Genomic DNA, 27,110 nt, shown 5'->3' with positions numbered 1-27,110 from the left:
TGGTGCAACTCTCCAGGAACGATGGTTGGGAAATAAACCGCATATGTGACTAAATACTGTTGGGAAAAGGCGTAAAATGAAACAAACAAACAAGATGACCAAAATATTTCAAGAAAATCAATATTGAAAAAATATACTAAAATTTTAAGATAGGTAAAAACATTCAAGATGCAAGTTATATTTTACATGTTATAAGCGGTTTAAGACAGATTTTGCAGTATTTTATCAACATATTGCTACTGCGTGACTAACGCATTAAGTGATGTTTTTGCATATGTCTACCATTTTTTGGTTATTTTCTTGGATTGCAAGTGCAGATTGCATTATGTAAATTACTAGTTTTGTTCACCCACAATATTTTACTTTCAAATACATTTCTAAAATTTTCATTAAAAAATAACATGTATTTGGAGGCGTGCTGCTTTAATCTCTGAGTGGAAAAGAAAAAATTGTAAAGTCAGTTAAAAGGTCAAGAATATTTAAAAGAGCTGTAGCATAAAATATTCATAAAATGAGGATGTTATATTTATATCCTTACAATCAAAGCCACCAATCTAAATTCACTTCATAACTTGATTACATGAAATTCAAATTGAACTATTGTGTATGTCTGTTTATGAATATATTCCATAAAGAATACATACAATTGAGAGACTATTTAGACAATATCATTAAACATAAATACAATTAAGAATACTTAACATTAGTACTTAATATTGATTTAAAGATGAAGATTATATGGGAGTAAGTGCAAGTATTGACAACAGTGAAGAACTGGTCGCAAACTTGGACGATCTTAGGCAGGTCATACAGTCTGGAGATTCAATTGGCATAGGGTCTATAAGTTATCCTTTTGTGACAGACTCGTTCCGTGCAACTGTTAAAAGAGGTATGTTTTATTGCCAATGTATATAAATAGGAGATTGATATTTAATATATGATAAACATATGTTATTCTAAAACGAGGTATGTTTTATTGCCAAGTTATTAGTTAAGTAAAGTGAATTATTCCTTGGGAGCATAATTTTAAAGTTGAACTTTCTCGAATTCTAACAATTTGATTTTGCTACAATTGAGGTGTTGCTTCTTTTTTATACTTTTTTTATTAAAAGCTAATTAATGTCTAAATAAATCTTAGTTTAGTTTCGCATGCAGCTACCTGTTTTAGTCGAGTCCTCTAGAAGTGTATTATTCGTTTTATAATTCAACTGAGTTGACAATTACAACACGTAAAGCACTGGAAAAAAATTCTTACGCATCACGACCTTCTTATGTTTCAGACAGACTTTTAACATTTTACTTTATTACTTCAGGATTATAAACGCGTTTTTAAAATATCACCGCTTCTCTTGAAGTTTGCGCTCAAATATGTATTTTTTTGTTATATTTTGCAGATGAAAGTGTACTAATACCGTCTATTGCTACTGCTACCATGTGGCTTTCAAATACAACCTGGGTCTCTAGTCCTACCAGCGCCTCGGTTACTGTTGCAACAACTAATGCTACAGGTAAATACAGTTTTAAATTAATTAGCTACTCTTACTAATTGAATACATGCACAAAATTGCAAAACTTTTAATGATAAAATTTCGTAATCAAAATCATTAATTTTGAAATTATCTAGTATAATATTTTCCAAAAAAAGTCCAAAAGATTTCGGAGATTTTATAGTGTTGCTTACATCTATACTTAACAACAAAATAACTTCACTAACCAAGCACAATTTGTACAATATTCCCAAGTAAGAAATGTAAGCTAATTTATTAACAACAGATTGAACAAATATTTCTCGTACACAGTCTTTATGGCGCTAGTAATAGAGTTCGGTTATTGTCATTAGTATGATGAAGAAATAAATTATAAAAATTCATAAGTGTATAATGTTTTATTTTCAATTGCTCTTTCATTCGAATATATTTTTTGTATGTCCTAAATTCCTGATCTAACACAGCAGTCCTATCATTCCAGGAAACATAACTTGTGATGAAAATGAGGTAATTATCATTTATAATACAGTTAATCAATTAATACACTTTTTTCGCGCATTGACATCTGTTCTGATATGAAAGAAGAGGTCTGGTTCAGTATTTGCGGGTTTTGTTAATTGTTTTAAGTATACAGATATCGGTTGCGTAAGGCATGTGATGCCAATGACAGTTGTGATTTGATCATTGTGTGAACAGTTCTAAAGAAAGATTAATCTTAAGATTTTTATTAATCAACGAAAGCAATTCTTGTAAAGTAGATCTGAAAATGTTATCTGTGGAGGACATAACAATATGTTCCATTTTAATTGATAAAGCACAAGACCTCGTTTTTAAGCATCGTTCTAAAAATCAAATCTAAATTTAAAGCAGCCGCGGTCAAATCCGCAATTTCTGAGTTCACATGACATCGCACTGATGTTTTATATCTAAATGTTCAAATGACAGAAAATGCAAAGAAATGATGTGAAAAAACATGTCTATGACGATAAATTGAATTTCTGTCTAATAATTCCTTTCTATTCTTTGCGTTATTTTAAAAGAGCTATAAAAAGCAGATTTTTTTCTAGGTCTACAGTTATTATTTCATGTCTTATCTTTGCGTCAGTTTGCCATTTTCAAAATTAATGGATACATTTTGTTTAGCAAATGCATCGTCTCTATATTTCAGGACAGCTGCCTTGATGAATTTGGACATAGCATTTGTGTTCCTCATGAATTGTGTGACGTTATATCCGTTATACGTAAGTTATAAATCTATGAGCAGATTTTTTTTTATAAACGTTAAGGTTTGTACAATGTCTTCACGCTCGTGGATATTCATCGTACCAGTTTGTAGTAAGTTAGTACTGTCATCATTTTTGCTACAAAAGTAGGTACAATTTTTGTCAATTTCTTAGTTGTTTTACCACTACATAATTGTAGGCTTTTGATAATATATTGCCGTTGTTTTTCTTTATTTTTATTTATTCATATATCTATATATATATATTATTTATATATTTAATTATTTAATTATTTATTTATTCATTTATTGTAAGAAACAAGTTTATAAATGTATATAAGTAAGAACATTTAATATGTACTGAGATGTAATTAAAGTGTTTAATTAAATATATGTTAATGTAATAGAGGGTAAACATTGATCCCTTTAACCTATTAATAAACGGTTTAACCCTGGCAAAGTGCCAATAAATAATTGTTTTTAGTCAAGACCGTTATGCATATGCAAAATTTATATTTCAGTATAATTATATACTTTATGACATTAAACTTTTACATTCTTCCAATTTGTAACTGTGTTCATAAATTGATTATCTTTATTTACAGTGAGTTTCACTATCGATGCAAACTACACTATATTTAAGTTTGTGATAAATTTGTTAATAGACATCTTCAAGTATCTACTGGCAGAGCTGCTAAATATCGATTTTGACGACATCCTAAGTCTAGAAGTCCTTGAGGGTAAGTGAAAAAGCAGACGATCATAAAGTAGATAAAAGACGCCCAAGAGTCATTCAGTATTATGAAACCTAATTAATAAGAAAATATCAATTATTTTAAGTAGAAATGTAGTAGTACTTAACCGAATTACAAATTCTTGCATTGGTCATCAGCTTTTTCAGTACTTGAACAATTATAATATCATTTCAAAGAAAACAAAAAAGCATGTCTTTTAAAACATTTCAAAATATATTGTATTTAAAGTCTGACTTCACAGGCAAGTATGAAGAACTTTAAATGGTAGTCATATTATTCCACAGAAACCTGCTTTTACTTGTTAATGGAGAGAGAAAAAAGAATCCCTAAAGAAAGCATAACACGACAGTGTTAAAAATGTTGCAGGCTCAGTTTGAATGAGCCTGTTCATGGACGGTACTGGTAAGTGTAGGTTACAGTCCATGTCCCAAAGCACCGACTTAAGCAGTATTCAACATTTAACATGAACTTGTAAAATTTGAAAATTTGAAACATTTGCAGATGTGTTAATATGGTGTTTATCAAGAACACGTAAATGCCATTCCATAAAAAGCGGCATATGGTTCCCGTATGGTAAACTTGAAATTATGCACAGATGTGGCCTAAGTCTTCCTCCACCTCCACTGTTGGAAAGTCACCATATGACCTTTGCAGTTTCATTGATGCAGGTTTTCTTTTTTTTTCTTTTTGTCTGCTTAATCTAGTGTTATAGATGGTGGGAAACAGAGTAACAGATAGTATGATATATGGCTCACTCGATTCTTCATTTCATTTAAGGTTCTGTTATCGTAAAAACTGAAGTTATAGAAAGTGAACAATTAAACAGTATGCTTGATGGATTCCGTGATTCAATCAACTCTGGAAATGCCAAAGTGGATTTGATGGGAACAAATTACACAATAAAGCCGAATTCCTTCACAGTCACAGTCAAGAAAAGTATACGTTCTCTAATTTTCATTGGCTTCGTTATTGTATTACATGTAGATAGACGCATTCTTACATTTCAGGGGAAACAACTGAATAAGTCTTGTGATTGATTTAGATTTAGATTTTAGATTTTCAAAATGAATTAACTTTTCAGTTATAAGTATTTCACCTTTTGCAATTTGTATTTGATAAAAAAACCTGGGGGAATATTATATCATAAAGGAAGAAGCACATGTCTAATTTCATTGTTCACATCTGAATATTTTATTATATAGCAGATAACACTACGACCACTCCAATGAGCCCCATCAACACAACTTCAGGTAAATTGTTTAACCAAAACTACTTAAACTTACGTTAATGCTTTGGTCTATTTTGTCATTGATGTCATTATTTGAACTGGGAAAACGTAAGCGAACTTGATTATTATATTTAAGACATTAATAAAATAGAATATAATTATTTTCGATTTTAAGTACACAAGTTTATTTTTGTAAAAAAGTGAGATTTTTTTTTACTTTTTGAACACTATGGACTGTCAACTCTGTGGTCTGTCTAAAAATGTTTGTAAATTACTCTTATGTTTGGTTATATTTACTTGTCACTTTTACAGCATTTTGATACTCAATATTTTGAGAGTAACTAAAATTTATACACTGGCTACAAAAATGAACATATTCATTTCTCATTCAAATTTTAACATCACTTTTCAAAAATTGTTACAACTGTGTTTAAAATATATCAGATTTTGCTGAACTTACACCTGCCACTCACCAACAGAAGAACACCACTGCAACTGTAACAGTTCAAAATCAGGGTCTGTTAGTTTAAAAGTCTCATTTTATCATGATCGTGTTCTTAACCTTAACTGCTGAATTTGTGCTATGGATTTGACCGGCTTTTGATTTGGAACAGTCTGTTCAGAGTAAAATGCAAAAACATGAGTTACCATCAGTATGGAGTCTAGTCAGCCTGTATAGATGTTTAGACGTGTCTGGCTTGAAACTGATGGAAATGGCTTATTTAATTCAATTCCAGAACTTTAAGGCTTAAAAGTATAGTCAATGACAATTTATTTATTGATTTTGACTATTACAACAATATATATACTTTATGACATATTTTCTTGACTGGTGCCAGTAAAGATACTAATCGTTATAAATGATAACATGTACAGTCAAACTAAAGGTAGACATGATGTGTGTCTTGCAGTTAACACCCCTACAACAGTCATTTAAATAGTAACATATTTGCAAAAGTAATATCTTTTAATTGTACTGAATCATTACAAAGGGTTTAATGGATTTAAACGTCGAATGATTTAAGTATTGAAGGAAACGAACATCAACATGGCCGCTTGCACTGATATTAGTGGCGAAATGTATGTTTCATGGAATTAAAATATTAATCTCGAGTCTTTTTGTTTGTTTTAGGTGTCTCGTCTTGTGCCGAGAATGAGGTAAGTTAGTTTTAAAAATTCTCTGAAGAATTAATTTATAGATAAAATATTTTAAGTCTTTAATCTTCGTTTTGTTGTAGAAAAACCAAAAACAACACAAAAAAATAAAAATACAAAGTTAAACAGCTAAATCACAAATTACTGCTGTATGCTAGATTCAGTCAGTAGCGACTTCTTTTGTGCAATGAAAAAGAGATCGAATACTCCTAGTTGATTAAGATGCAGCAAGTTGTAGGTTAGATTGATATTTAGAAATGTCAGATTCAGTCAGTTGCGAGAGTTACTAGTAGTATATTTTGAAGATTGCTATATGAATTAGAGATCGAATAATCTAGTTAATAAAGATGCAACAAAATATATCTTGATTGCCAAATATAATGTCACTGATGATTTCAATACACATTATCCAATATCTTATTCTCTTAATACATATCAGGAGAAGTGCTTGGATGACCTAGGAATACTGATCTGTGTTCCAAACAATTACTGCAACATATTGGCAGTATTAGGTATAAACCTTTACACTTTTACATTCCTTTGCCGCTGAATATCTGAAAAAGTTATAAACAGTGATTCTTTAAATTACATTTTCTATTACATCATGTACATCGTCGTGTTTTTATAAATTATAGATATAGAAATGCTATACTATAGGATGAGAAAAAAAAGATACATAGGTTTAAAAGTAAATCAATGTTAGCTTATGAAAAATGATCCATGGTGTGAAAGTTCTTTATGTTTGTATTTTCCTATAAAATAAATAAATATTTTTAAAGAATGACAAATAATGTCTATGAATAGGTTTAAAATATGTCACTACAGGACAAATGGGGTGTGGAGCTACAAAGGCCTTAAATCCAAATATTTCCAATACCAGCACATATACTTATTATATATAAAATATACAATTCCTTTGGATTTTACGGCGTTTGTAGCTCCACACCAAACTGTAAGTGGTCGCAATGTTTTTTTCTGTGTTTTAACTGCATGTTTATATTTTATCATATTTGGTTCATACATTCATTCACTATTAAGTTTAAGAAAACACGAAAATCGGCGCTGCTGTAAATTTTGCTAAATAGCATTTTTAATCTTATTTTCTTTCTAGAAATGAATTAACACCCTTTGTATATGCTGTTTTGCTTTTTATTCACAGTAAACTTCAAGGTGGAAGCAAACTATGCCTCGTTTAGTTGGTTCGTCAAATTAGGGTTTGACGTTATTTTCACGGGTTTCTTGCACGGAATTCTCGGAGTTGATATCACATCTATAAAGGATTTGAAATACTTCGACGGTAAATTATAAAATAAACACACACTAAGTATTAAATTATCATTAATCTCGTTTACGACGGTGGCGTTTTTCATATGGTTAGTGTTTACATTGGTCTAATTTATATTTCTAAAACACCTTAAACACACTTAAAATTTTAATCCAAAATTTATTACTTATATGTGTGTCTAAGTGAGATAGAAATACATTGTATTATCATAATATGTTCAAAATATCCTGACATTTCGTTTAAAAAGTGAATTATAATTTACTGGTGCTTTAATATGTAAAACGAAAAAATGTAACACTTTTAATATGAGATTAACGATGACGCCATGTTTAAAAATGGCCGACACATGGTCAATGGTTGATCCATTAAATCTGCCTTTGCTTGATTCAATATACAATGTATATTGTTGTTTCATTGTATAAAACATCAAATAGGTTCTTATTACAGCTGATAACAATTTATTTTTGTATGGTAATTTCATTATATTATTCTTTATCCTTTATTCTATAAAATCGTATACAAATTTACGACAAACATTAGTATCAAATAAGTTTCCTAATGACTTTGAATAATATTATACTTGACTCGAAGCTACCCTTGGCTTCTTTCTATAGTTTTAGAAATACCTATTTCAAAAAAATCATATTAAGACAAAAGACATAAATCTCAACTGTGACGTCATTATTTGAAGAATATCATGTGGCAAAGCACATATTAGGATTCAGGAAAAATGTTAGATAGCCCCGTTTTTTAAATTTCACTTTTAAAATTTAAGTTTTTGGTTTTATTCGGATATAAGCTTTAAAAAGCCTTTATTGCATCGTTCAAATTGTCCAAATGCTTCTGTAAAAGTTTGTGTTTTCCTTAATAAAAATAGATACCTGTATTTGTTAATGTCTAAGACAATGCCATGGAAAATAAATACATAACATTAGTATTGAATATTAATTTAAAGATGAAGGTTATATGGGAGTGAGTGCAAATATTGACAACAGTAAAGAACTGGTGGCAAACTTGGACGATCTGAGACAGGTAATACAGTCTGGAGATTCAATCGGCATAGGGTCTCTAAGTTATCCATTTGTGACAGACTCGTTCCATGCAACTGTTAAAAGGGGTATGTATTATTGCCAATGTAGTTAAATAGATAGAAGTAATATAACACATGCCATTTTAATATTGAGAAATTCGTGTTGACCATTAGAGTAAAAGACTTCATATTTATACATTTATAACATTACTAATAACGTTTTCTACAATTTCAATAATGAAATAATGAAAACTGTTTGAAGGGCTTTATGTTAACTGTGCATGATCTTAAAACAACAATTAAAATTCCAGTGTAAAGAATGGGTTTTCTTAATCTTGTTTACTAAGTTATCCGCCCTTGAATAAAGTAAAATGTTGCTTTATTTAGATAATGTTAAGGACAAAAATCTTAAATTTCTTGTTACTGAAAAAATGATCTCAACAACCGCGAGATTTCTTTCCTTGAAATGTTTATGTTATCATGTTCTTAAATAATGGAAGATTTTATATAAATTCTATTTGGTGTCATTAGAATATTGACTTTCAAACAAAACATAACCTGAATCTTCCCAAACAAAAGATTTACCAGATCCAGCAGATTCATTGAATTGAATATTTTTTGTACTGCTTAGGTCGCTGCTGGGGTGCAGCTCAGTTTACAATTGCAGCACGAAAGTATTACTACCGGATAAAACATTCTTACCATCCTCTTCTTGTACAATAGTTTTAATACAATTTGTACTTCAAACAGGCTATTGGTAATTGTATTTATTCTTTCGATAATATGAATTAGTAATTTAATTTCCAGCTAAATTTTTGATTTTCTTTTGCAGACAACAGTGTTCTTGTACCGTCTAATGTCACTGCTACCATTTGGCTACCTAACACCACCTTGGCTTCTGCTTCACCAAATAGAACTGGAGGTTAATGCAGATTTTATTATATAACACTGATTCATTCGATAAGAAATAACAATAAAAATATTATATGTCTTTATAAAAAATATTTGTCACAAAAATCTTTCATTTTGGAATTATCTGTCGATATATTCACGAAATAAAGCCCTATATAGATATAGAACGAATTTTAAATAGTTTCCTTACATGACATTGCAACAAAAAAACTGCAATAACCACGCACCATAAGTACGGTGTTCCAAAGAAAGTTACATAGAAATGTAAAATAAAAGATATGTTTACAAATATTAAATCGCATTCTTTTAAAACCATGGTACTAAAAGCTTTTCTCATCTTGAGTTGTTGCTTTGACATTTGTGTTGCCATTGATAGATCCCTACTCTGACCTCTTATTTAAATAACAATAGATTTAACCACAAATTACATTGATATATGATCTTGTGTTAACAAACATGTTGTGATGAAATTCTTATTTTATCCACTTATCTGATAATAAGACAGGTTTATTACTAAATACGTTAAAAATGAAAATATTTTATACATAACATAATTGCATGATTCACATTTTACTCGAATATTTATTTGTACTACAAAGATAACTTAACCATGTAACTGTCCTATATTTTCAGAAAACAAGACTTGCAATGAAACTGAGGTAATATCACTTACAATACGGAAAAATGCATTAAAACTTGCATGGAGACTTATTTAAAGCCCGAGCCTGCTAGGAGAGGGATTTAGTACAGTCCGAGGGCTTTGGTTAAATATATAATTAATGCATTGCTCTACAATTATGTTCTACATGCCATTTCAATCCCCTTTTGTTGTCTTTAACAGAGCTGTAAAAAGCAGTATCTTCCTAGATCTACTGTTATTATCATATATAACATCAATGTTACACTTTGCCTTGTTCTAACATATTGCGTACATTGTCTAAGCAAAACTCAAAAATGTAAATGTGTAATAATAATTCGGTCTTTTGCTTTTTAGGACAGCTGCCTGGATGAATTTGGACATAGCATTTGTGTTCCTCTTGAATTATGTGACGTTATATCCGTGATACGTAAGTAATGAATCTATGACCACATTTATCTTTTTAAACACAAAACAATTTGTTTGATATTTCCCCTGTTTGAGTCATCGTTGCACGTATTTGAAGTCCAGTTCTGTCATCATTTTTGAACTTGTTGAGAACATGGTATAATATGTTTAACATATTATATTTACACTTAAATATCGCAGGACAGAAGGAGGTATTTTCCAATACAAAATTAATTTATTGTCACGTGCATCATTTTGATTAATAATTTCTTTGATGATATTTATCCAGTTTAAGCTTAATTATTGCAAAGTGTATTTCATCACAATTAAGTGCAATATGTCATTATTACATTCTTTGCAATGTGTGACTGCCTAAAATGATTACATTTTTTTCCAGTGAGTTTCACTATCGATGCAAACTACACTATATTTAAGTTTGTGATAAATTTGCTAATAGGCATCTTCAAGTATCTACTGGCAGAGCTGCTAAATATCAATCTTGACGACATCATAAGTCTAGAAGTCCTTGAGGGTAAGTGAAAAAGCAGACGATCATAAAGTAGATAAAAGACGAACGAGAGTCATTCAGTATTATAAAACCTAATTATTTCAGGTAGAGATGTAATTAAATAGCAAAGACTTGCAAACTGGTCATCTGCATAATCAGTACTTAAATAAATACAATATCATTTCAAAGGAAACACGTTGCCTGTTTTTAAAGACATTTCAATTCATATGAAGTCTGACATCACAAGGCAAGTATGAAGTATTTTAATACGGTAGTCCATTAAAACCTGTTTTACTTGTTTATTTTCTCTTCATTCTTTTTTCTTGTAAACCTAAGGCACGAATGGGTTTTAAGTCTACTTTCACAAAAAGTATTGCACGGTCGCCATATGACCTTGACAGTGTTGTTGGGGCAACGATTTTTTTTAAAGAGTTTTAGAGATGGTTTGAAACAGAAAGAATGATATGAAATGTGACTGCTCGTTTCTTCTTGTGGCTTTAGGTTCTGTTATTGTAAAAACTGAAGTTATAGAAAGTGAACAATTAAACAAAATGCTCGATGGATTCCGTGATTCAATCAACTCTGGAAATGCCAAAGTGGATTTGATGGGAAAAAACTACACAATAAAGCCGAATTCCTTCACAGTCACAGTCAAGAAAAGTATACTTTCATTAACTTTTATTGGCTTCGCTATTGCATTACAATAACGCATTCTTGCATTTCAGGAAAAAAATAACGGATGAAACTTACGATTGATAAGGTCAAACAATTTAGAGTTTCAAAATGAATCAGCTTTTTATATATAAGTATTTAACTTAATACATGTTAGTTTTATATATATAGTACATTGGTAAGTAGCAAGTCGGGATATTTCATATTTCACTATTTTATTATATAGCAGGTAACACAACGACCACTCCAAAGAGCCCTGTCAACACAACTTCAGGTACTTCAGGTTTTCAACTTACATTAATGCTTTCGTCTATTGTTTTAAATGTCATTGTATGATAGGTAAAAACATAAATAAATTTGAATTTTATATTTAGGATAGGAAAATAAATCAAATGAACAAGAAAAAAACATTTGTATGAAAGTGTTCAGAAAATAAAAGAAATAATTTAGATTATTTTTTTTTAGATTACGGTACGCTTCATATTTTGTTTTGAACCTTTTTTTTTGGGGGGGGGGGGGATAATCATTTGAGACCTTTGAAACAAATATGCAAGACTATTTTATAGGTAACATACGATATAAAAAAAGAAATAAAGTTGGAATATTTTTAGGAATAATGTGTGCTTCATAGAAATTGTTGCTATAAAATGTGTATAAAGAGGACATTTTCAATGGTTTATTTTAATATATTTAAGGCAACCTCACATGCTTGGAACATGAGGTAGGTATCTATGCTAGCATATCTGTATGAGTATTTAATTTTAAACTGTATCTAAAGGATTCGTCAATCTGAAGTACAAAGACGTAAACAACACAGCAAAAACCTTCATCTGTTAATAAACATTTCGCTATTTGGAAAATATTTGTTGCTTAACAGAATGTTTTACTTATACCAGAAACTTTCAATGTTTTGAACATTTAAAATAATATGATTTGATGCATTTACCGATGAATATATAGCGACAAAGTATTGGAATAGCAAAAAGTAAAAAGATCATTTAATTGTTTTTAGAATATGAATGAATTATGCCTTCAAAACTTCAAAGCTATTTGTCTCAGTAAAATTGTGAAATATTAGATAAATTTAGTCACGTTTTCTACTGGTAAAATATCAATATCTCAATCTTGAGAAATAATAAGAGAAATCTTATATTATTTATAAATATTTAATAGATTTTATTTGGAAAATTAACACGAAAATGTAAGTAATATTTACTTTGTAATTTCTGTTTTAGGAGACCTGTCTAGACAGTACCGGCTTGGCAATATGTGTTCCCGAAAGTCTTTGCGATATTCTAGATATTATAGGTAGAAAGTTAACATATTCGTGTACTAATATACTTGTACTAGTTCAATGTTTAATGTCACGTTGATTCTATATTCTAATCGTATTTAGGAAATTCAAGATATGGCCTTATATGATTTTATGGTTTAGCGAGTTAAATATGTTGTACGATAATCAGATTTTCGAATTGGTTTTTAACGACAGCGTCCAACATGAAAAAGATTGCATTAATTATCCAATTGCTGCTTTTAAATTGAACCACGTAACAAAATCATATACTTGCAAACCAAAACAATATAACAATATATCCCTCTCCATAAATATTGGAAAGGAAATCCATCTTTTGAAAATGTTTGCTCTGAAACAAAAAATAAAAGTTTATTGTATTTTTGGAAAAAGTTAACACCGGCAATTGCCAAAAATTGTATTAACAATTATCATGACAATCCAAAATATATCATGACCAATACAAACGCTGCATGCCTAAGTACGGAAAAGTATTTAAGAAATAGGAACAAAACATACGACCATTGAAACAAATACGTAAAAATACTAGTTTTCGCTTTGCAAAGGCTGAAAGACAAAATGGAACCGGCTACTATTTATTCTATGAGCATATGCCAATGTGTGCTATATGGATTATTTGTCATATGCCATCTTTTCTTGTTTATTGCCATATGTATCCTTAACATCATTTGAGTGATTGCTTTAATACTTTGTATACTTTGTTAACATAAATAAAAGTGAAAATATTTTATGGTTTACATGTACACATATTTTACCTTTTCATTGTTCATATCAGTATCAGTACAAGGTGCATATTTTCCTCTTGTTAATTTAAATCATCTATGTTGTTTTTTTTTTTTTCAGTTACTTTCAAAATTGATGCAGTTTTCGACATACTTGTACCCGTTTTCGAAACGCTATATGCAGTGGTTAAAGAGATCGTTGCAAGATTTCTGAATATTGATACCAGTTCTGTACTGGACATAAAGTTCTTTGAAGGTAAAGCCATTTATGATCATAATATGAAATAAATTCATTTCGATTTACAACTTTATTATATGAGAAAATGTGGCAGAACAAAGCAAACGACAATTGTAAATTTCAATTATGTTCGCCTATGTTGCGCTCTATCATGTGGCGATAGCCTATATAATTTATAATGGAAGCAAAAAGATATGAAGCTAATATTAGCATGAGTCGGCAGATGTAGAGTACACATGAAGTGTTTGCTTCTTGTTTAGGAAGTGTTTATATTGTTCAAACGTACGGTCATGATACCAAAGGCGTTATAAAATGTCATTTGTGCTTGAATAAAACACCATGACATACTTAATTATTAATTATTTTAAATAATAGTGATGCAAAATAATCTAAACCGGTATTGCACTAACATTTTAAATAAGTAACGGTATGCTATATGCAATTTTAAGTTGAAAAAAAAATTCTTTGATCAATTACGCTAGTTATAAAAGTAAGAAAAATGTTGTCGTGGTTATTTGAAGGCTCACTGGGAGTTAATGCTACACTAAGTGCTGATGCAGCAAGTCATATTGAAGAACTTCGATCAGAAATATTGTCTGGAGGACAAGTTGAACTTCTTGGTATAAACTATGATATCATACCAGACTCCTTTTTCGTCATCGTTAATAAAGGTAAAAATGTTATGATTCTCCTTGCTTGGGTCTTTAATCACATATATTAAAAGAAATTGACATGCTGTTGCTTTTTTCCGATGCACGATTTGTAATTTATTAAATAACGTATGCGTAATTTAAAAGAAATATTCGGATGCTTATAAATATAGGCATATCATTCTTGAATCTTATCCTGTGAGAATAATTTTTGTCTGTTTTGCTCAATGTATATTGTCTTTAGAATATATGTACTTGCTCTACAAACCAAACATTTCATATCATGATAAACATTTAATAAGTTTTTTTATTTTAATTACATTTTATAACCCTGTAGCAGTAGATTTTTAGGTATTCGATCTCAAAACATTAATATCAATCAGGAAGGTAAATCATTTCATTGTGATACAGACATATTATTTAGGATGACAGTTTCTTCTCAATACATATAAATATGTATAACATAAAACATTAAATCTGGAATCATGGACTATGAATATAAATATCATTTAAAAGACGAAAATATAAATCAAGTAGTGCACTGGCATTTACGTGTAAATACAAACATCTTAAATCTGACTTACCAAGTATTAATTACAGGTTCAGCTAACGCCAGTATGCACAGCGTCATGCCTTCATATACACCATCGGTCCCCTTCAACTCAACACCAGGTAAATTACTTCAGTTATATTAAGTTGTTTATTGTAGTATTTTTGTTATGTTTTCCTCAACTGATTAAAATATCGTTTATTTTACAGTATGATTAACACTTGCGAAAAAAGTTCTTATACAGCTTTGCACTTAAAACTGTATATAAATATTTAAAAGTAAAAAATCTCAGACTTTTGTCTGACAGTTTACCACCTCGATTAAATATTACTAAATTTTTATTATCACTTACGTCGTATAAAATATAGATATTTCATTCAATTTAACATATGTCAGTCTCATCTAACTAAATCAGATTTATCATGAAATGTGCGACTTACTTGATTAACTAATTAATTTCAGCAACTTTGGCTTGCTCACCGAACGAGGTAAGAAGATTTTAATTTTTATTGAGCTAAACCATATCTTAATTAACACCTCCTTTCTCCGAAATTAAGAATACTTTGGGTTTCCCAGCTTATCCGTAGGTACAAACAAACTTTTACTGTCACAACTTCGGAAATATGCTCAAGAGTTTGACGGGTTCTGCACCGTTAAGCTATAACGATAAGTTTGTTTGTACCTACAGACTAGCTGGGTTAAAAACCGATATTGCCGAGTTCCGAACAACATTTATTAAAGTAAACGTCTCTTAGTTTAATACTTAACATATTTTAAAAAAAATATTTCATTGAAGCAATTCATTCTATCACAAAATATGTTATTATTTTTTGTAAAAAAAAAACCATTAACAATCACTATATTATTTTGAAGGAATCATGTTTAGATAGTGTTGGCTTCGAAATTTGTGTTCCAAAATCGATTTGTGAAATTTTAGAAATTGTAGGTAAGTAAATTAAAACCCAACTAATTTGAATACAGTTAATTAATGCCAGTGTAATTTTTAGTGAAAGTTTAACATTTTTTGTAATTTTTGCAATTTGTTGAGCAGTAAGTGATTAAACAATTGCGATTCTTTTCTACGGTCTTTATAAAAATGATAGAATGACCGCAAAAGCCATCGATGCAACATCGATTAATATACATGTACATGTGCTAAGCATAATATATCAGAAAATCTTAAGCGAAATTCTTTTCTGTAAGAAAGCTAGCGTTATTTCAAGCCTCAAATAACAAGCGATTGAGGTGTTTCACCGTTAGTTTATGTTGGAATTTTTTAATTCTGATAAAAACACACGCATATTTTATTTTAAACATATTTCACATTTCTTGATAAGTCTATTTGATTAATTTTATCATTTCAATAACGCTCAGTTTGTTCTTTATTGTGCCATATATATTTCAGTCACCTTTAAAATAAATGCATTCTTTGACGGTCTAGTTCCGTTCTTCGGGATACTGAATGGTGTTATAAAGGAACTTGTAGCAACATTTCTAAAAGTTGATACAAGCACAATATTAGATATCAAGTTTTTCGAAGGTAATTATTTTTAATGCTTTTCTTTATTTAACTTGTAACATGATCTATCACGTGATTGATATCACGCAATTCTAGGTGCTATGAATCTTAAACTAGCACTTTTATTAGAAACAGAAATTTGCAGTGTAGCTATATGACCATTCATATCCGCTACTAACAACTAAACATAACTCAACACGCCATTGTCCAAAGGTTGTTTGACAGTTATCGAATGTCTTGTACATTATAACAAAACATATTTTTGTAATATTCACATGCCTCAGTCAACGGTTCCAAAATTGTGTTTTCAGTCCCATTAGAGTAAAAGCTTTTAAAACTCTGAAATATCTCCTTGATAAATTTGAAATAATTTTACATTTTCGTCAATTCCATATTACCTTTCAATACATTTAAATTACATGAAAACAGGTTCTTTGGGGGTAAACGCAACTCTTAGTGCTGATGCAGCTAGTAACATTGATGAGATGCGCAAAGAAATGCAATCAGCAGGATCCGTTAACCTCATGGGCGTGAATTATGATATTGTTCAAGATTCATTCCATGTCACGGTTAAGTCAGGTACACGTTTTACAATTTGAAATATGACAATTTTATTAAAACATTAACGTTAAGTTTAAAACACTTCACGTGGCCTAATATGAGCCGTTTTAAGTTCTGCATTAATTTTATTTTTAAGAAAAACAACAACCTCGGTAAGATTGAAAACAAATTTTTAGACAAGATAGAATGTTAACCTTTATTGTAGGTTAAAAAAGAGTCTCACTCAGAACTCACCTATTATTACATACTGATGAGCTTAAATCATGATTTTAATTTCCATATTCCCAACTTCTTGATCTTTAAATCTCATTTCATTTTCAAAATAAATTATTCATGATACTTGATGGTAAATCTGTCATTGAAGCTCATTTCATCTTGTTTCGTTTGAAATGAAGAGAGTAATTCTCTTTAAAACCATTAATCAGTCAATGTTTTATTTCTTATCTAGCTTTGCCAACTGTAGGTCCTCAGATTTACAACTCAACCGAAAGTTACATCTATGCTAACATGACCACAACACATAGTGATTTCACCATTACTGAAGACTCGAACGCAGACTTATCTACCGTAGATAAACAAATGACTACAACTTTGAAAGTTGAAGATGAACACATTTCTACTGCTTTGGAGGTAACTACACAGACAGTTGGAGACACAACACTTCTGACCGACGGCGATCAGATGTCTACTACAATGATATTAACGACTCAGGAAGATAAAGATACAACAACTGCCGACAGTGAAGACAAGCAAATGTCCTCTACTATCAAAGTATCTACTCAAACCGTTGAGGAAACATCTACACTACAGAATGATGATAAACAAATGACTACCACGTTGAAAGATAAAGACACTACAACAAATACTGAAGACAAAGAAATGTTAACTGCTATAGAGATAACTACACAGACAGTTGATAAAACCACAACTACAGATATTGATGACAAGGAAATGTCTACTACTATAGAAGTAACCACCCAGGCAGTTGATGTCACAACAACGGCAAATATTGAAGACAAAGAAATGTCCACTCCTATAGAGATAACTACTCGTGCAAATGAGGAATCAACAACTGCAAACATTATAGATAAATTAACCACTACTATGAAAGTATCAACTCAGGCAGCTGAAGACATCACAAGTTCATATATTGGAGATAAAGCAATGTCCACTTCTATGTTGGTTACAACACAGGTAGCTGCCGAAACCACTGCTGCAAACCTTGAAGAAACTACTGCTTCAGAAGAGTTATCATCGCAACAAACAGCAAATCAAGGACGTGCAATGTCAACCACAACATCAGACAAAGGTAAAAGTTCACAAAATGTTTCTTCAAGTACTACGTGGCTTCTGTCAACAAGTCATGGAAAAACCAACATGGATAATGTCTTTGCCGGCCTAGATAGGTTTCGTTTTACAAAGCATGCCGAAAAATATAAGCCATAAGGCTATTGCATAATACCTGTATTTGAATTATTCAGTTAGGGAAAAAAACGGAATCTTTAGAGAAAGCCCAAACGGCAAAATTTAAAATGCTGCAGGCTCCATTTGATTTAGTCTGTTCATAAACGATAATGGTTAGTGCAAAGTTACTCTTAAAACCATCAGAATTCATTTGTTGATATGTAGATCAATTATAATACTTCATATTATCAAAATCACTAATTAACAAGTGTTGTATGTCTTTTACATACAGATGTAACCTTAAATGGTTCTGTGGCATTGAACAGTAGTGATGTCCCTTTTGATTACCTTGCTACAACCAGAACCTACATCGTTCAAACAGACAACTACAATAACACAACTGCAGGTACACAAGTTTTAGTTCATAAATTGTCATACTAAGAAACATTGCATTAATACTGCTAAATTTTTTAAAAGGACTTGCACAATTATACATTTGTGAAACTGTACATTGTCAATTTGGGGATCTCAAGGTATAAACTTAAAGTTGCCAGCAGTTCTTTAAAGTTATTCAGTGTAATCAGTCTACTTCCGGTTATCGCAAGAGATGGCAAATTTATTTTAAATCTTTTTGTCATGCTAATATATGTCAACAAATTAAATTAGTATATATCTAAACTTGTACCTCTAATGTGATAACCGGTAGTAGACGCGTTTTTTTACGATGCAATAAAAATACGAACAAAGAGAACAAAGAAAAAAACATACTGTGACTTCTTTTATTTTTCAGCGGCAAACATGTTTGGCGGGAATCTTGCTGTTGCCCTCCTTATGACTGTTGCAACTACACTAGTGTAAACAGTACGAAAAAGAAGACTTATTTAAGAGGGGACTTTTTTAAACATCACATTCATTTTAAATTTATAAGTTTAATCCCTTTCCACTGATGAATGACAAATGTGGTGAAGTTGTGAGCCTTCAGATGAGTAAACAAATGTTCAAAAAATCAGTCTTTATATTTATCACACTGAATTCATTTTATAGACTTTTTCAAATCTGTATATAACCATTCATTATTTTAGGCAATTTTAAAATAAGTACTGACTAAACGACAAGCAGTGGAGATCACTAGCAGGCTAAGAGTTAAGAAATGTTACTGAGTACATTAAAGAAAGAAATAAAATGAAAAGTTCAAAAAAAAAAATACGAAATTTTACTGGAAGGTTTAAGAAATGTTTATTGAATATTCTAACTGCAAAATTTAGGCAAAATAAGACATTTTTTTTATCTTTATCAAAATTCTACTCAATTTCTAATGGTGTAAGAGCTATTTATTGTATAGACATACATGTACATGTATATAGACATCAGTGTAGTGGTAAGAGCAAGAAGTAAATGTCTAAAGCTATCTAGAATTCATTACTTTACCTGCTCACATGACAATTCTTTTAGAAGTTTGGACACTTTGTTAATGTTAAGCATGATTTTGGAGGCGTGCTGCATTAGGTCAATGAATCACTGTATTCCATAATTTCGGTATATATCGACTAATGTCGGGTAATTTCGTAACATTCCTGAAGTCGCTGATGTCTTCGGGTTATACCTACTCGATCTCAGTACATTCTATTTTATTACCCTTCCAGATTTTTTCCGCCTTTTTGATTGGATATTGATCACCCGAAAGAAATTGATATAACCGAGCTAGACGGGTAATATACACACTAAATTTCCCCGTTGGGTACCCAACGTTGTAAACAACATGCGCTGAGGTGATGCGCGTACGGTTCGATTTTACGCGGTGTAAATTCCGATTTACAAGCATTTTTTAACTGTCAAATGATAAATATTTACCAAAGTAGAGTAATGATACATATTACCATCAGTATTGAAAACAAATATGTCCTTGTGAAAGCTTGATATTTATTACAAAAAAGTGCGTTCAATAGACTACTCCTTTTCTCTTGTTTACATTCGTCAGGTACGGGAAAAATACGTCATGTATTTATGTGACGTCATGTTGTGACGAAGAGGTACCCTAAAGGGAATCTTATTTCGACGTTTCATTTGAAACAGCAATGATTTTTTAAAAAATCGTCTAAACTCGGCAGGGGAAGGGTAATAAAATTATTATTTTGGTTTTGGAGTGCTAATGTGGATATATTACCTGCCAAGATAAAATATCACCCTCGCCTAACGGCTCGGGTGATATAAAATCTTAGCAGGTAATATATCCACATATATCACTCCAAAACCAAAATAACATATAATGTGATAGTGTGTTTCCCATAAGGACGTTGTTATTTCAGAAAATCCCATTATTATGACTCGCATAACCTTATTAGGGTTAGGGTCTATAATTTAATTCTAAACGTAAGTTTGCTTTATCTTTCGGTAGCATAGAACATTTTATATCATAACTATTTTGACCAATGACAGATAAATAATTAATACTCGTGGTGTATTGAGAATTTAAAATATTTCATATAACAGAACGTACAATGTTTCGGAATCAAATCTTTGAAGTAACTCCCTTTAAAATAATTCTTACGCAATATGTTCATATATTATATTTTATATGTTTAGCTTTTTTATATGTTTCATTTATGTGCAATGTTCCTATTTGGTAATTTCTTTTAACTGTATATCACAATATGAATAAATGAATCTCTATCATAACTGAATCTAAAACGTGTTGTTTCTTTTTATAAATCCATTTTATATCTAATCTATTTCAATAAATTCAAAGTTTCTATGTGTGTATAAATTTCAAAGCGGAAACAGTTGGTTGTTAAGTCCTGAAAGCTGAATTTGATAGAAAATACGAAAATTGCGCAATTGTTGCTTCTTTGGGACAAAGACCTAGGCAGACACTGTATTTTTCCGGTAATAACTATATTTCTTTACATTCTACCACAAATGCTGGATAAATCAAATAAACAAAAGAAGGCGCAACTGAAACGACGATTAAACGTACATTGCAAGAGAACTTGTATTTGTATTAGGAAAGACACAATATTAGATTTAGCTGACCAGGTTCTTTTTTTTATCAAATATGAAGACGAAAATAATGACAGAAGTTTATTTCGTTCATGGTTTTTAAAATTAACAAAATGCTGTAAAGAAGCATACATTTATCTAGCCACAGTATTTTCTTTTTTTTTATAAAATACGGAATAAAAACGATTTAACAAAAAAATTGTAGCCATATTTATCGCTTTATCAAATATGGAGTAAAACAAAGTAACACGATTAATGTCCCATATTTTCCATCAAATACGGAACGAAGAACAAGATTATTGTTGGCATATTTTCCCTTTTTACTATCAAATACGGGTGTAGGAGACAAGGTAACACGATTATTGTCGTCATATTTTCCATTTTCTATCAATTATGTGAAGAAGACAGGTAACACGATTAGTTCCCAAATTTCCCTTTCATTTTTTTTTATCATATACGGGATAGGAGACAAGGTTACAAGATTATAGTACATGTAGTTATATTTATTCATTTTTTAAACAAAAGAAAGACATTAATCAGGGAAACATGAATAAATTCTAGCAACAGTATCCAATTATAAACAGCGTGAAAACATTATAACACGTTTAACCCGTTACGCATTACGCATATACACGCCTTTTTCACCCCGACCCCCCTATTTGTTGTCTCAAATGATGAAAAAATGCCTTATTTAGGCCCCCAACACTTGTTTTTATTTGAGAAATGTTGTTAAAAAACTGACCACTTTTTCGGCGCGGCCCCCAACCAAAAGATACATCAGGGGGTTGCCAGAAGGGGAATGTACCCCTTCTGTTTGGGGGTGGGGTTGAAGGAGGGCGGCAGTCCCCTCATCGCCAAGAAAATTTTGGACTTGTGAGAGGCTAAAAATGACCCCAGATCGATCATAAGGTAACGTGTAACCAACGCTGAAAAGCATATGACTCTATCTCAATCCATTGAGAAGTTGCAGCACTTTGAAATCAATTTTAATAGAAAAAATCAACGCAAAATAGGGATTTTTGGCAATTTTAAGATGTCCCCTCGTTGCCATGGTAACAGGAATTTAAGCCCGAGCATGTTGTTGCAAAGGCAATGGTCCAGTCAACACTTGTGCCAAGTTTGATTAGTATTGAAGCAGTTTTTATAGCAATTTGAACTTTTAACAGGAGACTTTTAAATGAAAAGTCAGCCATTGTTCACAAAATGCTCATGAAGTAATGGGTTAATTGTAGTCATATTTATCATTTTGTTTCAAATTCGGGTGAAAAAAACAAGATTTATTGTATTAACAAACATTTATTATTCAATCATTTGACAGTATCATTTGTAATCAATAATTGGCAGTTTATGCAGAAAGCAAAATTTTAAGGAATAAATATATGTGTAAAACTTTTTCAAGTGTGAATGACTATATAAAAATATTATTAAACATTTTATTGTTTTCTTTTACATAAAGTTACTTTTCTATATTTATTTTCAAAAATTTCTACCACTTAACATATATAATATTGACATGAACTACTACTAAGAAAGTGCAAGCAAATATTGTGTAAATGTGTAAATATTTATTTACACTTTCTTTCTCTTTTCTTTTTGCAGAAAATTCGAATCTGTTTTTGAAAAACATAACCACTTTCTTAACAGACCAAGGGCAATAACTCTTGAAGTTGTACCCAGGGTTTAAAAAACTTAACAAGCAATATTTACCTAGGATGATTAAAGACTGAACTGGAAAATTTTTTATGAAATTTTATTTAAACTTTTAAGATTTGATGTAGATCTATACCAATATTAAACCTATGTGTAAAAAAAATCATGTAACTCACTTGCTCTCTTTTTCCAGAATAATCATTTTTATTGTGCAAAATAATCTAAATATATAAAATCACTTTAAAAACTGATTTGAATTTAATTCTGGACTTCAGCAAAGTTCCTGACTTGAACTTAGACTTAGACTTTATTTTTTGTTAAACTCTTAAAAATATTTCCTTATTGCGCAAATGTCACTTCCCCTAACAGTTTAAACTGCTGCAGAACAGTTTTGTCCGTATACAATACAGTTTTCACTTTTAGCATTGCACATTTTACAGATTAATATGCAGTTTTTACTGAATATAATACAGTTTAGACTGATTTATAATGAAGTTTTCACTGTAAAAGTTGCAGTTTTGACTGAATAAAATGCATTTTTGACTATTTATTAAAAAGTTTTCACTTTAACAATAAAGTTTTACTGCCATTTTCAACTTATGAATATGCAATTTGTATTGTACACATTTCACTGAATATGAAACACAATTTTCACTGCATATGAAACAGAGTTATTACTATACAGCAATCAATTTATAATTTATGCATTTGTCTGAATGAAATGCAAGATTTTAATTAGAATTTCCATGTCAAAACAAAACTTATCACATTTCAGTGCTTATAAAGCACAGTTACAATATATACACAGTTTTATACACAGAACTAACAAAAGCAAACAAATAGATATCAAATTTAATTTGTTCATTTCCAGTTATCATTTCCAGTTATCATTTGCTAAATTATAATTGCTAAATTATAAATATAATCAGGTAAAAATGAGGAAAATATCATGTTATGTACACAATATTTATCATTCAGATATATGCAGAATGCAAGGTTACTGAACACTCATGAATCTTTATATATTGACAAATTTCAGATTATATTGTAAGTAACCCAAAGCCACTTTCGTTGTATGTATATGAGCCATTTTTCAATTATATGGCGGCCATCTTGGGTTTTTCAAAACATACCATGATTTTACATGTCTATCCAAAATTTTGTAAAATTGAAATATGTTGCTTTACATTGATATTTGTTTGTTTGTTTCATTTTCACCTTTTCCCAACAGTATTTCAGTCATATAGGCGGGGAGTTTCCTAACCATTGTTCCTGGAGAGTTACACCAGTACTAGACTACCTTCCTCCGAGCTAAACTACCAAAGCATCTCCCGGGGATCAAACCCAAGCCAGAAAAGTAACTGGATTAGAAGTCATTGACTCTAACCCCTAGACCACGGAGGCGGTACTTACATTGATATAACATGTATCCATGGACCTTTTTTGCACACAAAAGTTCCCCGAGGACTGTACTATTTGGAAATTTTTTAGTACATATTTGTCATGTGTACCCACGAGTGTTTTCCATTTTCAACATCATCATTTGACAGAATAATACTATTGAGGTTTCTATAATCATGTTTATTAGTTTGTTACCCTTAATTTATTATTGCACATTGAAAGAGCAGACTTGCATAAATGAATGAATTGCAATGCCTGATGAATACCTAACTAATTTAGATAAAAAAAGAATACTTAACAACTAATACAGATATTACTCTTACGGCTAAATTCTTAAATATCTAAAAATTGTATACTATTATAAGTGTAGCATTCTTGGCAGTTCAAGACAAAGAATTTAACAAATAACCACAATTTCGACTTATGACTTATATGTTCACTACAAACGAAGGCCGCATCATAAAATACTACAACAAAGCGCCAGCTCACCGTCTAGTACATTGATCTTGAGTCTTAATTATATATAATAATGAGAATACTGCAAAAACTAGTTAAAATCCTGCAGCAAATACAAACTGGGCAGCTGTCAGTATTCAAGCACCCAGGTACCAAGAATCAAAGTGCAAGCCAAAATAAAAGTGCTCAAATAAACCGGATCATGTAAATCAATTGCCCTACCTAAGGAATGCCCTGCAGTGTTAACTGGTGTTAATATAAAACTAATCTTTGTACAAATATACAATACACCTCAGTTCCTTTAATATATTTAAGATACACTTAATGATGAAACATCTCATGCAATAAAATATAAAATATGTTTAAAATAAATTACATTAAAAAACAAAAACAATTTCAAGTAATGTTCATTTAAAAACTATAAACCTATAGTAAACTATCAGTATTTGGTAGAATATTTGTTAATGTCTTAACAAACAATAATACCAAAGTATATACATTTTAAATATCATATTTCAAAATTTCATTAAAAAGCAGATAATGCATGCAAGAAATCATCGCCTTAAACCATTTATCCCATACAATGCTATATATCTGAAATGGTCTTGTCCATCTTTCAATCTCGACAAAACTTTTTATCATTGTTAGGGAAATTTTCATAAATATATACCAACTGAATAGCAACCACTGCAGAAATGCTTTGTAAGGGGATGTTTTATTCTGTGTTTCTTATGTATATATCTCATGTGTGATAAATCACACAGAATGTTTTGCTAAAACTTTCTACTGATATTGTACAAAGGAATACCTAAACAATGACCATCCTAATAATGAAATTTTCACATACATATATAATTCTATTTTCACCCTTTAAAACTGTAATAATTAAGATATACCATCAAAAGATATGACTAGAATGCATGCAAAATTTTGCCCCTCAGTTTATTTCCGTCTGCTGATATGCACATTTGATGCTTGTAAATGAACACAACTGATCACCTGCTGAATTTATATAATAGATTTGCCCTGATTGGAATTTGGAACAGTCCATTCAAATTTAATGGGATTTCAATGTGAAAATACAAAAACTGAGCTTCCAGCAGCATAGAGCCTGGTCAGAGTGCATATATGTCTAGACTGGCCTAGCTCTATACTGGTGGCAAAACTTAGTAATGTCAGCAACAGAAATTGTTGACCAATGATAAAACAACAACTATGATAACAATTACATTAAAACTTTGATACAAGAAAAAAATATAGAATACATGTACAATTCACTTATTTGTACAGACCTATTTTCATATGAAGACTTTAATTATATCATGGTGGAGACCCCCCGACAATATGTAGCCCTGATTATGATAATATTTATCTTGAATATGTATATCTATATCATGCAATATATAAATATGCCAGAAATAAATAATAAGCTTATTAAAGATATACTATGCTCATCCTTGAGTAAAATATACACACAGAAATTTATCTGAATCTATTAAATTCTCACTCAATATATCTAATTTGAATTAAATTATAAATAAACTGTGTATGGGAAGCTGCGATTCCTATTACGGGACAAGTAAAAATTTGTTTCGTCTTGAAAAAACTGCCAGTTTTTTTTAAATTACACTACATGTATATATTCATATTGTGACCACCTATAGTGTGTAGAATTTTACACATAACATTATTCATGTGAAGTCAAAACATGTTTATTTTATATTAAATTTTACAAAGAGACTGTGTAGCAATTATCAATATTTTCTAATATCAAATTTGAGCATAGTATATCTTTAATTCATCAAGTTACAACAAAATTATAATCTTCATTTATTTCTTGAATTTTCTTCAGATAAAAAAATCCAAAATGGTGGCCAGAGCAAAGGCAAGCCAGAAAATTGACTATTATCCTTTGTGGAAGTTGTGCATAAATAATAGGCATAAATTAGTATAGTGTTTATTTATTAAAAAGTTGACTTAGTAATAAGTACAACAATAAATATTTGACACAAGACAGCCATATCTTGTTTCATCTAACTATGACAAAGTTGAGTTGAATAATAATTCACTAGGTCTTACATTTTACAACATACACCCCTTATATTTGAGACATTAACATCAACCAAAAAAGACAACAAAAAATATCACCAAGACTTGCTTAATCAAACTATTACTCATATGGAAGTAAAATTGCACTTGTAAGAATTAAAACTATTTACAAGCAGTGATATTCTTCAATAAAAAAACAAATATGCAGTAATGGCACCATGATAAGAATTAAATTAATAAAAATTAATTAATTGAATTAATTAAAATTAATTAATTAATTTAATTCTACTACTCATGACTAT

General features: G+C 30.3%; 1 protein-coding gene and 1 long non-coding RNA gene across 2 annotated transcripts; both read left to right on the top strand.

The window, feature by feature from the left end:
• Nucleotides 1–11,989: 11,989 nt before the first annotated feature.
• LOC132752738 (uncharacterized) lies at nucleotides 11,990–13,583 on the top strand. The gene is made up of 3 exons (XR_009628847.1): nucleotides 11,990–12,020; nucleotides 12,535–12,607; nucleotides 13,455–13,583. It is a non-coding gene; the product is annotated as an uncharacterized LOC132752738 (long non-coding RNA).
• Nucleotides 13,584–15,394: 1,811 nt separating this feature from the next.
• LOC132752736 (uncharacterized) lies at nucleotides 15,395–19,263 on the top strand. The gene is made up of 6 exons (XM_060743102.1): nucleotides 15,395–15,449; nucleotides 16,177–16,311; nucleotides 16,720–16,869; nucleotides 17,300–18,160; nucleotides 18,548–18,661; nucleotides 19,046–19,263. The coding sequence occupies exons 1-6, from the start codon at nucleotides 15,395–15,397 to the stop codon at nucleotides 19,111–19,113; spliced, it is 1,383 nt and encodes a 460-aa protein (XP_060599085.1). The 3' UTR covers nucleotides 19,114–19,263.
• Nucleotides 19,264–27,110: the final 7,847 nt, after the last annotated feature.

This window comes from Ruditapes philippinarum, unplaced genomic scaffold (assembly GCF_026571515.1).
Source record: "Ruditapes philippinarum isolate M1 unplaced genomic scaffold, ASM2657151v2 ctg2550_1_1_1_1, whole genome shotgun sequence".
NCBI classification, from domain to species: Eukaryota; Metazoa; Mollusca; class Bivalvia; order Venerida; family Veneridae; genus Ruditapes; species Ruditapes philippinarum.
The sequence above is the reverse complement of the archived record's forward strand: the minus strand, read 5'-3'. Positions and strand labels throughout refer to the sequence as shown.